General features: G+C 37.0%; 1 protein-coding gene across 6 annotated transcripts in view; it reads left to right on the forward strand.

The window, feature by feature from the left end:
* Positions 1 to 12818, forward strand: part of LOC6739534 (G protein-coupled receptor kinase 1) — a 101178-nt gene that overhangs the window by 26987 nt on the left and 61373 nt on the right. For 4 of the 6 annotated variants that reach the window (XM_039292445.2, XM_039292449.2, XM_039292444.2 and 1 more), the window contains exons 6-7: positions 610 to 671; positions 11383 to 11434. In XM_039292445.2, the coding sequence (XP_039148379.1) occupies positions 610 to 671; positions 11383 to 11434 (114 nt within the window). Of the gene's footprint in view, positions 1 to 609; positions 672 to 6571; positions 6940 to 11382; positions 11435 to 12818 lie in introns of those variants that run through there. The other 2 variants (XM_039292447.2, XM_039292446.2) reach the window with 2 other exon arrangements.

Consider the following 12818-nt stretch of genomic DNA (forward strand, 5'->3'; position numbering starts at 1 on the left):
ACGCCCACACTTTTTAAAAATCATTTGATATTTTTTCATAACTTTATCTTGCAAAGATAAATTTTTATCGATTTAATAAAAATAAATCTTTGACACGCCCACTCCTACGCCCTAAAACCGCCAAATCTGCAACGGCCACGCAGTTTTTTTTTTTTTGAAAAATGTTCATAATTTTTTTATCGATTTGTCAAAAAACTTTTTGCCATTCCTACTCTAACGCCCTTAAACCTTCCTAAACTGCCACGCCCATTCTAGATTTTTTTTCCATATTTTGTTTGTCTTGCCAATTTATATCGGTATACCAAAAACACTTTGGAAACCCCCATCCTTTCATTCACAAAGCGTCCAAAACGGTCACTTTTAAAATTTTTTTACATTTTTTCCTATTTTATTCCTTAATATCTATAGATATACCAGAAAAATTATTAAATCGGATCTATCTGATAGTCGTGGAATTCGACTATAGCATTCTCTCTTATTTATATTTAAATTTATTTACAAAATTTCTTTTAATTGCTTTACTTGAAAGAGTTGAGTAGCTGTTTCACTTGTTTGCAAACGGCATGCTTTTTAATATATAAAAATGTTTGTTTATATGATTTTTTTCAGCCATACTTGGAAGAAATATTTACACAACTTAAAGGAAAGCCATTTAAAAAATTTTTAGAAAGGTGAGTTTTAAAACCAAATGATTTAACATCATACATCTTGCTGACGCCAGCAGTTCCTACATTAATATTTTTGTTTATTGCCAACATTGGAGACACAATTAGTTTCTATGGCATTTCACCTTTTGTTATCTATGCAGAGAAGCTGCATGACCATCTGATCTCTCCCCTCTCGCGCGCTCTCTATTGTTGTGCAATTTATTCATGTAAAACAAGTAAAACATTATCTGTCGAAATTGCTACAAACAAAACGTTTATTCAATACATAATCTATAATAATAATATAATTATATATATTATAATATAATATTATAATTATACATAATTTTTTTTTACTTCAACCTATTTTCATTTTTAAAGTAACCTAATTTTACACCCTCCAGAGAGGTAAATTGTAACTCAATAAAGGAAACATTTACAACCATACGAAATATGTCGCAGATCATTTAAATATAATGACATTTCTAGCAATTTTGTGTTTCTGCTTGGCACGCGCCATGTAGTCGCCTTCTTAATTCGTTTAAAGCGTGTCGGACAACCAAAGTTTCTGCCCAAATTATTCAGGTCGCTGGTAAGAGTGGGGAGGGGTAGTATCTGTCTGTGCGTAAAGGATGTGCACACGAAATAGAATAACTCACTACATTCTATCGTTATTGCTTGTAGAACGCTGCGCGGACAAATACGAGAGTGGGACGGCAATGTAAAGATGATTAGACATGTATATTTGGGAGTCAGAAGGCCAGGCTCAAGCATTTCTACCTCCTGTGTCTTTCGGATCGTGGCCTTGCGTTTGCTCGGTGACATTTTGAACAGCCTTCTTCTTTCAGTTTCTGACTGACTCGAACTATACCTAGACACCGTAAAGGCACGCGTCATTTTTGGCGCTACTTGGTAATTCGCAGTGCTGGCCATTATTGCCTCATCCATTTTGTTTCAAAGTATATTTGTATCACTCCAATTATAGGGCAAATTGTAGTTCAAATATACACCAAATTATTTAAATGTTTTAATTCTTGAAGAACTTAGTAAAATTGCGGAAACAATAAAGATGATAATGATTAATGGGTCTTTGGAATTGAATAGAGGTTTAACATATAACATAGTAAACTGCGTACAGGTAAGCAAACAATTAATCTTCATTGTTTATAAGATAATTTTTATAATTATCAATAAGCTTTTGCATACATAAAGGAAATTATAATAAACTAATATTGTTAGACTACTAAACAAGGTATGTGAAGAAGACGTTAAAAGTAATACAACCGCATTAATATAACATAACCCAACAATTCCAGAAAAGGAAAGATTGAAAATTATAAGGCCGCATTAGAATCCTCCCCTATCATAGGATCAATTGTATAATAAACTATGAATAATAATGTAAATAGGCATTAGGTCAATTTATAAGTTCCCGTCCTGACATATATATGGCTAGACTAGAATTAAATCCATATGGTTTTTAGTTAGTCACAACCCTTTAAAAGGTACTTGTATGAATTGTCAGCTGTCGGTGAGGGAAGCGACTTTTGTAAGTGTGCAAAATTAATAAAAATTAATTTTGCGTGTTGCTCTGTGCAAAGTGGTGGGTGCCGCGCGACCTCACTTTTAACCAAAAGCAACGACGCGTTGATTTTTTGGAGCAGTGTGGCAAGTGGCGGAGCCGAGCGAGGCAGAGATACACTTTGCGAAGACACAGAAGAGTACGAGGTGGTCAGAAGATACTGTGGATTCTTTGGTTGGCAAAAGTGGTTCTGGTAATAGTTTTGGATCAAGCTCGCGATACACCTTCGGCCCTGCCAATAATATCCTTGGTCTCACTCGAGTCGGCGCGAAGATCGTTGTCATAGACAACAAGGGCCTGGTGTGGTCAGAAGAGACAGTGAAGTCTTTGGTCGGAAAAGGTGGTTCTGAGAATAGTTTCGGTTTGACCTTACGAACGATGCAACTTGCGGCCCTGCCACCAAGAGATCAGCAAGTGAGAACGCTAGTTAATACGGGGTATTGGAGTGAGAACACGTAGTCAGCCATTTTTTCACATTTTTATTAGTCTTACAAATTTCTATCGATTTGCCAAGAACAAATTTATGCCACCCACCGCCTAAAACTGACTTGACCTTATTAGTCTTGTAAATTGCTATCGATTTGCTACGCCCACTATAACGCCATAAAGCCGCAGAAATCTACCACGACCACATTTTTTAAAAAGTGTTGAATATTTTTTCATAATTTTATTAGTAGCTTAAATTTCTATCTATTTGCCAAATTTTATTTTTCCACGCCCTATAGTAGCCAAACCGGTCACGCCCGCACTTTTCTCATTTTATTCCCCAATATCTATCGATATCGGTCATTCGCCGTCACACTAGCTGAGTAACGGGGATCTGATAGTCGGGGAACTCGACTATAGCATTCTCTCTTGCTTTATTTAACACTTGACTTATTGTTCGACAGGCTTTTCTACATTTCTACAATTGCATTTAATCTTATTTAATTGACAGTTTAAGGCTTGGTTATCTTTTTGCTCACATGTAATTCATTCAACCTCTACAATCAATGTTAAAAATTTCTCTAACAGTTTCTTCATAAGTGGGTGTCAATGCAGAATCCTTAGCTCTCCTTTTGACATTTTTACAAATGGCATGGATAGCTACTCATACAGCTGATCTTGCCAATGTTGTGAAGCTAGGTGACCCAATTACGCGCACATACGCTGCCTTCGTAATCCATTGTGACTTTTTTTTGCCAAGGCAAGCGAAGATTCAAGAAGTTTGCTTACGGTTGCACTCTGGAGTTATTCATCACTGCCAGCCGTCTCTATTCCAGCACTGGTATGTCCCTCACCAATGTTGTCGGCGGTGATGGTCACTTTGGTACTCGATAGATATGGAAAAAAATATAAGATAATATAAAACCATTTTTCAAAAGTGTGGGCGTGGGAGTTCTGGGCGGGTTTTGGGCGTTAGAACATGGGTCAACAATATTGCGCTGCGTCTTTGTCTCTGGAATATGTTTGCTTAATCTCTACCTCCTAGCTTTTATAGTTCCTGAGATCGAGACGTTCATACTGACAGACGGTCATGTTTAGATCGACTCGGCTATTGATCCTGATCAATAATATAAACACTTTGTATGTTCGGTAACCCTTCCTTCTACCTGTTTATACATTTCAACGAATCTAGTATACCAAAAGGTAGTAAAAACTCTACGAGTTACGGGTATATTAATAAAATAAAAAAAATATTTTCAAAAGTCTGGGCAATTTTTGATGTCATGTAAAATTCTATCGATGTTCAAAATAATTGTTTGCCACTTCCACTCTAACGTCCTAAAACCGCCCAGAACTGCCACGCTTGCATTTTTAAAAAATGTTTAACTTGAATTTATATAGCTATTTGTGAGTAAAAATCTTAACATGTCTTACATACTTGTTGATATGGGCGCTCTTACGCTGCGGGCACTGTCCGACGAAGTGTCCAAACGTCCCACAGGCATAGAAAAATCCGGCTCCCTCTTTGGTTTCCGAGAAAGCCCGAAAAAATATGCGAGCCTGGTTACGCAGCGCTATTGCTGCAATTCATTTTATTATGTTTTCCATGAGCTTCTCCAGATTGATGTTGATGTCGTTGGCCAGCATCACCGTGTCCTCGAAAAACATCAAATTTTCTCACGTGAACGCAATTCACGTCTTTGGAATAAGCTATCCAAAACTTTCACATATGAAAAATGTTGATCTTATTGTTGAATTACACTGCGCGTCACCAGGTTAGCGCCCGCTGAAAAAAAATTTTGATGTGTGATATTTGGAAAAACGGTTTTGAGCGAGAGCTTTGGAAATTCTTTTCCCTTAAAAGTTTAACAATTCTAATAATAAAAAGTTTTTATAAACCTCCTTTGATTCCAAGGACTTCACACATTCGTCTGGGAAGTGAATAATATATATTTTTTTTCAAAAATTTTGGCTCAGGAAGCGCTACGCCTGGTGACTCGCAGTATATATACGATTTTTTCTAAGTTCTACTGGTAATCCAGAACATGTTCTACCTTTAAGCTTTCACTGTCACTAGCTGACTAACAGCCATATAAAAAGCCACAGCCATAAAAATCCGCTAAAACGGGTAGGAAAATATTTCTGCACTGCATTCCGAAAGGTAGCAAACCGTTTGAACTAAGACACATCGATCATTACGGCCCAGTCGACTCAGGTAGATCCAAAAAACATATTTTTATTGTCATCGGAGGTTTTGCAATGTTCTTTCGTTTATATGTTACAAATATCACTAATACAGCAAGCCTAAATGCATCATTTCAGATAGGGGAAGTTGTTTTACATCCAAGAAGTTCGATGATTTGTGTTCGAGTTTCATGTTAAGCATGTTGCAAGATTGCGACTGGATCACCCGAGGCGAACGGACAGGTTGAAAGGATCAATATAAGGCTGGGTCCAATGATAGCGAAACTAGTAGGACCGGAGAAAGGTATATATATATTGGGACACAGTAATAAATAAAGATGAGCACGAATTAAATAATACACAACACCGCAGTATTAAGCAAACTCCAAGCAAAGTGATTTTGGTTTAAAGCAAAGGGGAAAAATACTAGACGAATTTAAAGAGAAGCTAAAAGAATAAAATAATAATAAAAAAGGAAAAAATTTGGGAAAAAGTAGAAGCGAAGCAGAAAAAATCAAAAAAAGCTCAAGCGTATAACAAACGAAATACAATATGATTAGATCGCCAGAAAGCCATCTGAATACAAAATGAGAGACAAAAAGGTAAAGAATTTCGACAGCACAGCATATCATCTATAAAATGGATTCCAAAATGTAAAGGACGTACGTAACCCGTACCAAGGTGTCTAGAGAATTCAAAATATTAAACATTAGAAACGATCACACAATTAATCACTAATAATAAAAAACAAATAAAGTATGTAAATATGTAGAAAAAAATACAAAAACATTATAGAACTACAAACAAGCAATTAAAACCGTGATAAGGGTATCAGTTAGTCAGGACGGCGGAGCTATGATAGGTAACTCAAAGACCCACTGGACCATGTATTTGCATAGTTTTAGGTAGAAATATGAATTATATTGTCATCTAGCTCTTACTTATAAGCTAGCATTTAGCAATAAGAATGTACATCTAGCTCACTTACACATACATACACATAGCATTCGGGGGCGAGTATTTGAACGGAGGGGTCAAATAAATGAAAATAAATGAAATGAAGACATCGAAACAATAGCAGCGTTCACATCAGATTTTGTTATATGTTGTATATAAGATGTTTGTATCAGCTGATGTTTGATTAGATGAAAGCCGAGAAACAAAAATATGTTTTTTTAGTGAAACCACCGTGAGGGGTTTAGACACTGCAGATTTTATTTCTGAAGGTCCCACTTGTGCCGTTAGCCCGGACTCAATATTCCTTTGTGGTGGTTAAATTGGTCATTTGGAATCACTGGTTGAGAATTCCAAGCTGTACTCCCTCCACAACGGATTGATCAGATTAATTCGAATCTTTTGATTGCCAGCTGATCTGCTATGGAGTCGCTGTGGGGCGTTCCCCTTAGGCAACCTACCACCAGCGGCTTTCTTGCGCTTTGGAAATTCTTCTAATAGCTTAAGACTATTAATCTGCGAATATAGCCCGGAGAGGAGATCATCAGATCCTCGAAAACTATCTCTAGTCCTTTCCAGCCATTACAACGGTTTTTTAAATTGGGGCCCTTAGCTAGGTCATTACTTGTTCGGCCGCTCAAATCAGCGCATTTAGTGTGCATGTAACATAACAGGCGGCATTTATTTTGTAAGGAGACCACATTAGTTGCCATATTTTTTTCGATTCGGACAACTGTACAAAAACACAAAACTGGAGTCACTTACATATTGCTTATGCCCGCCTTACTGTAACAGTATCGGCTAAGCTTTGCTGAAGAACGTAGTGTAATCTTAAGAGATCTAATTTATAACCAGTTGCCGATATTTGGAGATTAGAAGCGTCGGTCATCGCCACGCACAAAAATACGAATTCGCTTCATTAAGTTCAGACCGCATAAATTATTTTATAATTTGTATACTTACACAAATAAATATTGTCTCAAACTTTAACCGAAATTGGCGCCTACGATATGAAAAGGAGACAACTAAATCTAAAACACACGATATTAAAAGGAGGAACACAAAAGCTGGAGCAGACCTAGTCAAGAGGAGAATACTATAAAAAATAATAAAAAACACTAGATAATGGAAAACATCACACAAATTGTAAGTACAACGCCCCTTGATTAATTATTAAAAAATAAAATAAATTGTTCATATACACATGAATTTTATTGAAGGTTATAAGTAACACATTGATGAGTGACAGTGATAAAGAGAAAGACGCTTTAATATAATAATATTGGAATAGAATAAACTAGACAATTAGAAACCGCAAGCGAAAAAACGCGAAATCAGAAAGCAAAACTAGTGAAATGGAGTTATCAGCAAATCAACTGAAAGCTTTAGTAGAAAATGCCGTTATAGGGGCGCTTGCAAGTCAAAGACAAGTATTTGACAAAGAATTATGCGCTATTAAAGAGCGTATAGGAAATTTTTACAGTGAACACCAAAGAAGTTAAAACTTACACAGATTCTGAAATTATACCAGGTGTAGTGTGTAATGAATCTGTAGAAATAGTAAAGTCGCTGACAGACTTTAAGGGCGAAAGCGAAACATATGTGTCGTAGAGAAAAGCGGCTCATGTCGCTTTTAATGTTTATGAATCATACAAGGGGAGTTCAAAACACCGTTCAGCACACCGTTGAATTTTAAGGCAATAATTAATCGCCTTGACTTTACATACGCTGACAAAAGGCACATCTACCTAATCGAGCAAGAGGCAAAAGAAGTCATTGAGTGATATCCTGTCTGCCAAAGAAGCCAAGGACTTACCAACAGCCTTTGCTCTAGCACCGCCAGTTTGTGCCCATTTTTGACAGACAAACAGGTCAAATACCAGTCCAGGCAGCGACTCAGCGGTTTGATACTGACGTATCTATGCAAACCATTCGATCAAACCAACTTAGGCAAGCATAAATTTTGAACCAGTGTAACTTACCCCAACTTCAAAATGTTTGGCCAACTCGACAGCAACAATACCATAACCCAAGGCCTGTTCAGGCAAATTGACTATGAATATATAACAAAAAGACCAAATAGTGGCACTGCCAGGTTTAAAGGACCGAAACATCAAAGAGTGAACAATTTAGCACAAGAAGATCTAGAGGAGTCAGATGAAAGTGATTACGAACAAGGGATGTTGTGGATATTGACGAATAATGACAATGAGCCATCTGAGTCAATCAGGTCACTCTTATCAAATCAGTTCAATGTTCAATTGGAAAATTCACCACCTTCAAATAGACAGGTGAGAAGGTTCCACAGCACATAGAAACAGCACGATGCCTAAAACTAGAAAAAGTCATAGTTGATACGGTAAATCTCATGATTTGAGCACCCGTGGAATACAACAAAACCGTAAATTCAGTCACTAATAAAAAGCCGATCGACTTAATTCATACAATGCCCCCAGAACTTGCAGAGGAAATCTCAGAATAAATTGACAGAGCACAAGAAATACAATTAAGAAATAATAAATCAAGATGTGACAGAACTTTCCAGGAACCTGTCTTTGTAAAGCAAAACAAACGACAAGTGTCTTAATAAATAGGAGGGTGTTCGTTAAGATAATTTACGTTAGGATTATTATTTTCTTTGTTTAAGTCTGTCAATTATATTTTAGTAGTGTCAATTTTCAAAAAAGTTGATTTACCTAAACACTTATTAAATTAAGGCAACAACTTCAAACTTTCACTACAATATAGGGAATCAACAACTTCTTTGGTATAGCCTAAGAGTGAATCTTGAACGACCGTCTCTAAGGATTTCTAAAACTTTAAATTCATGCAACAGGAATCTTTTGAACCAAAAATTAAGCAGCAAAACAGCAATAGACATTACAATTATAAAGCATAGCTTACAGAACAATAACTCAGAATAAGTGTTATTAATGGCCTTCTTCGTCCTATTTTAAAATCATAATAAAACAACAATTTAATCAACGAGCGTTGGACATTATTATATATTATCACTATTATTAACTGCCAACGTACTTGCAGTTTATATATATTGTATTCTATAGTTATTTAAGCAAAGCGTTAAAGAAAGCTCTTAAATCTTACTGGCATAGACGACATATCCGATTGCGGCAACCGGAGAGAACAAATGGACAATTCAATCACCAAAATACATTGAGCTCTCTGCCACCAACTACTCTATCCAACGTGCACATTATGACGAAACTACAAGACCACCAACGCCAACGTTAACGAAGCACCGATCACCAGGATGAAAGGACTGAGGACATCCTTCATCTTAGTAAGGGAGGAGTTAACTGGAGTCACTTACATATTGCTTATGCCATAAATAAATTCCATTATAATTTGTATACTCACACAAACAAATATTGTCTAAAACTTTAAACAAAATTTATATTCGATTATGTCGATATCTCAGGAACTATACAAGCTAGAAAGTTGAAATTCAGCATACAGATTCTAGAAACAAATACCCATGTTGCCACACCCACTCTAACGCCCACAAACCGCACCACATCTCTATATCTAACGATATTCCAGAAAAATTATGAAATTTCGGGTTCGCATTCACACTAGCTGGGTAACGGGTACCTGAAAGTCGGGAAACTCGACTATAGAATTCTTTTAAATGTTTTAAATGAATGCTGAATCTCATCGATTAGCTCCTCAGCTCAACCTCATGTATATGCTATGCTATGCTATATATTCCGTAACCAACGGAGTTACTTTTAATGTTCAGTGCCTTTAATATTGCAGACACAATGTGTTGTTCAACAAAGCACTCAGCAGCAACAGCGAATTAATTAAAGTTAAAGTTGTAAACAGCTTTGTATGATTTGCACTATATATTGTTTATGCACAAATCACGTCGGGTTCGGGGTCTGCATCGCTGCGTATATGCAAAAGGCACGAAAGCGAGTGATATGAGCAAGATAATTGCAGAGCGAACAGAACGCTAAGCCAAATGTGCAAGCGCGAGAGTCCAAGGTTAAGAGGAGCTTAGCTAACGAAGAAGAAGCTGTAAAGTTTTACTGCGTCTCCAAAATTGGCATGTTTACAAATAACAATTTCTGGTGGCTGCGAGACCCGGCCCACTTGTTAGGCGGCGCTCGACATTGTAAGCTGAACAATTGAATTTGCTTCTGAGAAAATAAAAAATCGCAGTCAAAGCATAGTGAAAAATCAATTTACGCGCGAGTCCACGGACACCTCTCGCCAAACCATCCGAGGGGCGTTGCCGTGTATCGCACAAATCGATTCGCGAGAAGATAGTCGCGATATAGAAAAGTGTATAGAAATGACAAAATAAATATAATAAATATAAATATTAGTATGATCTAATTATGAGTTTAAAAAAGTTGGAATTGTTTTTTAAAGAGCGGCAGAGAGTCGAGATTACAGATAATAGTATAAAGTCTATTTTAGTTAGAACATGATCCGCTATAGAGGTCAGGCAACTCGTTGTCAGGTCGACAATGATTTAAGATTAGGGAATCTGCTTGGAACAGAGAATATAAACCGACTAGCCAATTCGGGACAATCAACATCACGACAAATAAGAACTCGGGGAACTCGACTGTAGCATTTTGTCTTGTTTAATTTTATGATTGAGACCTTTGAGCCAGACGCAGTCAAAGGCTTAATAACCATCGAATTCGCGCAGCAATATTCACTATTCTCGAAGGCTGTACGAATTTCTGATGTTACTCTGTTAGATCGCTTTCCATGTTCCATGATTTTCGTTGAAGGCAAAATAATCGACTGGGATAGAAGGCATTTTTCGAACAGTTTGGAAAGGCATGATAATAAACTTATTGGTCTGTAACATGAAGGAATCCTGCGATCTTTCCCGGGTTTTGATATTATTATGAATAATGACTATCATTGCGAATAATAATGAGCGACTACTTATATGTAGAGCGAACAGCGGAACGCTGTCAAAGGTGTAGGTGCGAGAGTACTAGAGGGCACTTGAGAGAGGGAAGCTTAGCTAACGCACATATTTCTGCACGGTTGAGGTGCGGCACAGTTTAACTGTCTTCAAATTTGTTATCTTTAGGGATTGCTGGCGTCTACGTGACTTAAGACAAATAATAAAATGAGAAACATATTTTATACGTGTGGGTGAGAGTCGGTTTGTCTGCGTTGCACTTGGGAGGAAGTTTAGGTACAAAGCTGACTAAACTCTAGACCTAACAAAAAGTAAAACAGTGGCCTATAACATAAAAGCGGGATAGTTATCGAGAATAAGAAGCAGAGTGGTCTAGGACTTCTTGCTTTAAATGTACTAAGCTAGCCGTACATATTTCGTACCGGGAGATTTCAGTTCTATAAAGAAACAATCGAAGTAATAGGACTGGAAAAAAGGAAAGCAACTCTTTCTCCATTTTTTATTATCGATACTGTCGAGCGGTCACAATATGTCTTAAGTCCGTGTGTATTGTGTAAAATAAACGCTTTTAATTGCGAACTTCTTATGTATTTTGGGATAGAGTGAAATATCCTAGCTCATAATATTTTTTTTAATTATAAAATTATAATTAATCTATTTGTCATTCTATTTTCCAGCGATAAATTTACTAGGTTTTGCCAGTGGAAAAATTTAGAACTGAACATACAAGTAAGTATTTAAGACATAGCTTATTCCCTATTAATCCAAACTGTGCAGAGTTTTTACTTCTCGTATATTTTCGTCTTAATATGTACATTCTTTATCTGCAATAACACACGAATAAATCTAGTCTAGTCTATTATTCTGACTTTTACTTTATATAAAAAAACAAAATTATTCTATTGTTATTTAATTGATTATAATATAGGTGGAATAGTGATATATATAAAATCAACAGAAAAAAATGTCCATCTCTTGGAAATTGCTCAGAGTTTTGTACAGGACCCCCAGTTTACAGTGCTACAATACGGCCATTTCTCTATGTTAAAATCCATTCAAGCTTAGGGCTTCTCTGCGTATTTTTTCGGACCTATACAAGTCACACAATCAGTATCGTCATTTATGCTGTTGACACTGACATTTCGTTCGAAAAGATTATAAAGAAGAGAGAATGCTATAGTCGAGTTCGATTACTATCAGATACCCATTACTCTGCTAGTATGAATGCGAACGCGAAATTTCATTATTTTTCTGGGATATCGATAGATATTTGGGAATAAAATGAGAATAAATTAAAATTACCCTACTAATAAAATTATGAAGAAATATCAAAACATTTCGCAAATTTGTGGGTGTGGCAATTTTGGGAGGTTAAAGGCGTTAGAATGGGCGTGGAAAATTTTTTTTTTGCAATTCGATAAAAAATTAAAGCGACTAATAATATTACGAAAACTTATTCAACAATTTTTCCAAAAATGTGGGCGTGCCAGTTTTGGTCGGCTTTAGGACGTTAGAGTGGGAGTGTCAACATATTTTTTACAATTCGATAGAAATTTACATGACTAACTAACATTTTTCAAAAGTTTGGGCGTGACAATTTTGGGCGATTTGTGGGCGTTAGAGTGGCCGTGGCAAAATGGGTGAACAAACTCTTAACCTTCTAACTTTTATAGTTCCTGAGTTCTCGACGTTTATACGGACAGACGGACAAGTCCAGATTGGCTCGGATATTGATCATGATCAAGATTATAAATCGGAGGTAATATGGTCCGCGACGACGAGGGCGCGAACCAAGTTCGACATTTCGTCGGCACGCCACGTCTAGTGGAAAAACACAACATACCTCCAAATCACTCCCCTCGAGTGTTCCAACGGACACTGAACCGCGGTCCAACGGCCATGCACGGCGTCTAACCGGCGACTTTTCCTAACCTTCGGGGATTCTGGAAGTGTCGGATACAGAATGGCCTCATACCGAGTACTTCACCATCAGCACGCATACCGTAAATTAATGCAGGGACCACGAGAGTCTTTAGAGGAGCTGGCACGCCTGGTCAGAGCCGTGCTCGGCGAATTACCTGCCATGACGGGACCTATCGACGGACTCCGAGAT

The sequence above is a fragment of the Drosophila simulans genome, chromosome 2R (assembly GCF_016746395.2).
Source record: "Drosophila simulans strain w501 chromosome 2R, Prin_Dsim_3.1, whole genome shotgun sequence".
In the NCBI taxonomy this organism is placed as follows: domain Eukaryota; kingdom Metazoa; phylum Arthropoda; class Insecta; order Diptera; family Drosophilidae; genus Drosophila; species Drosophila simulans.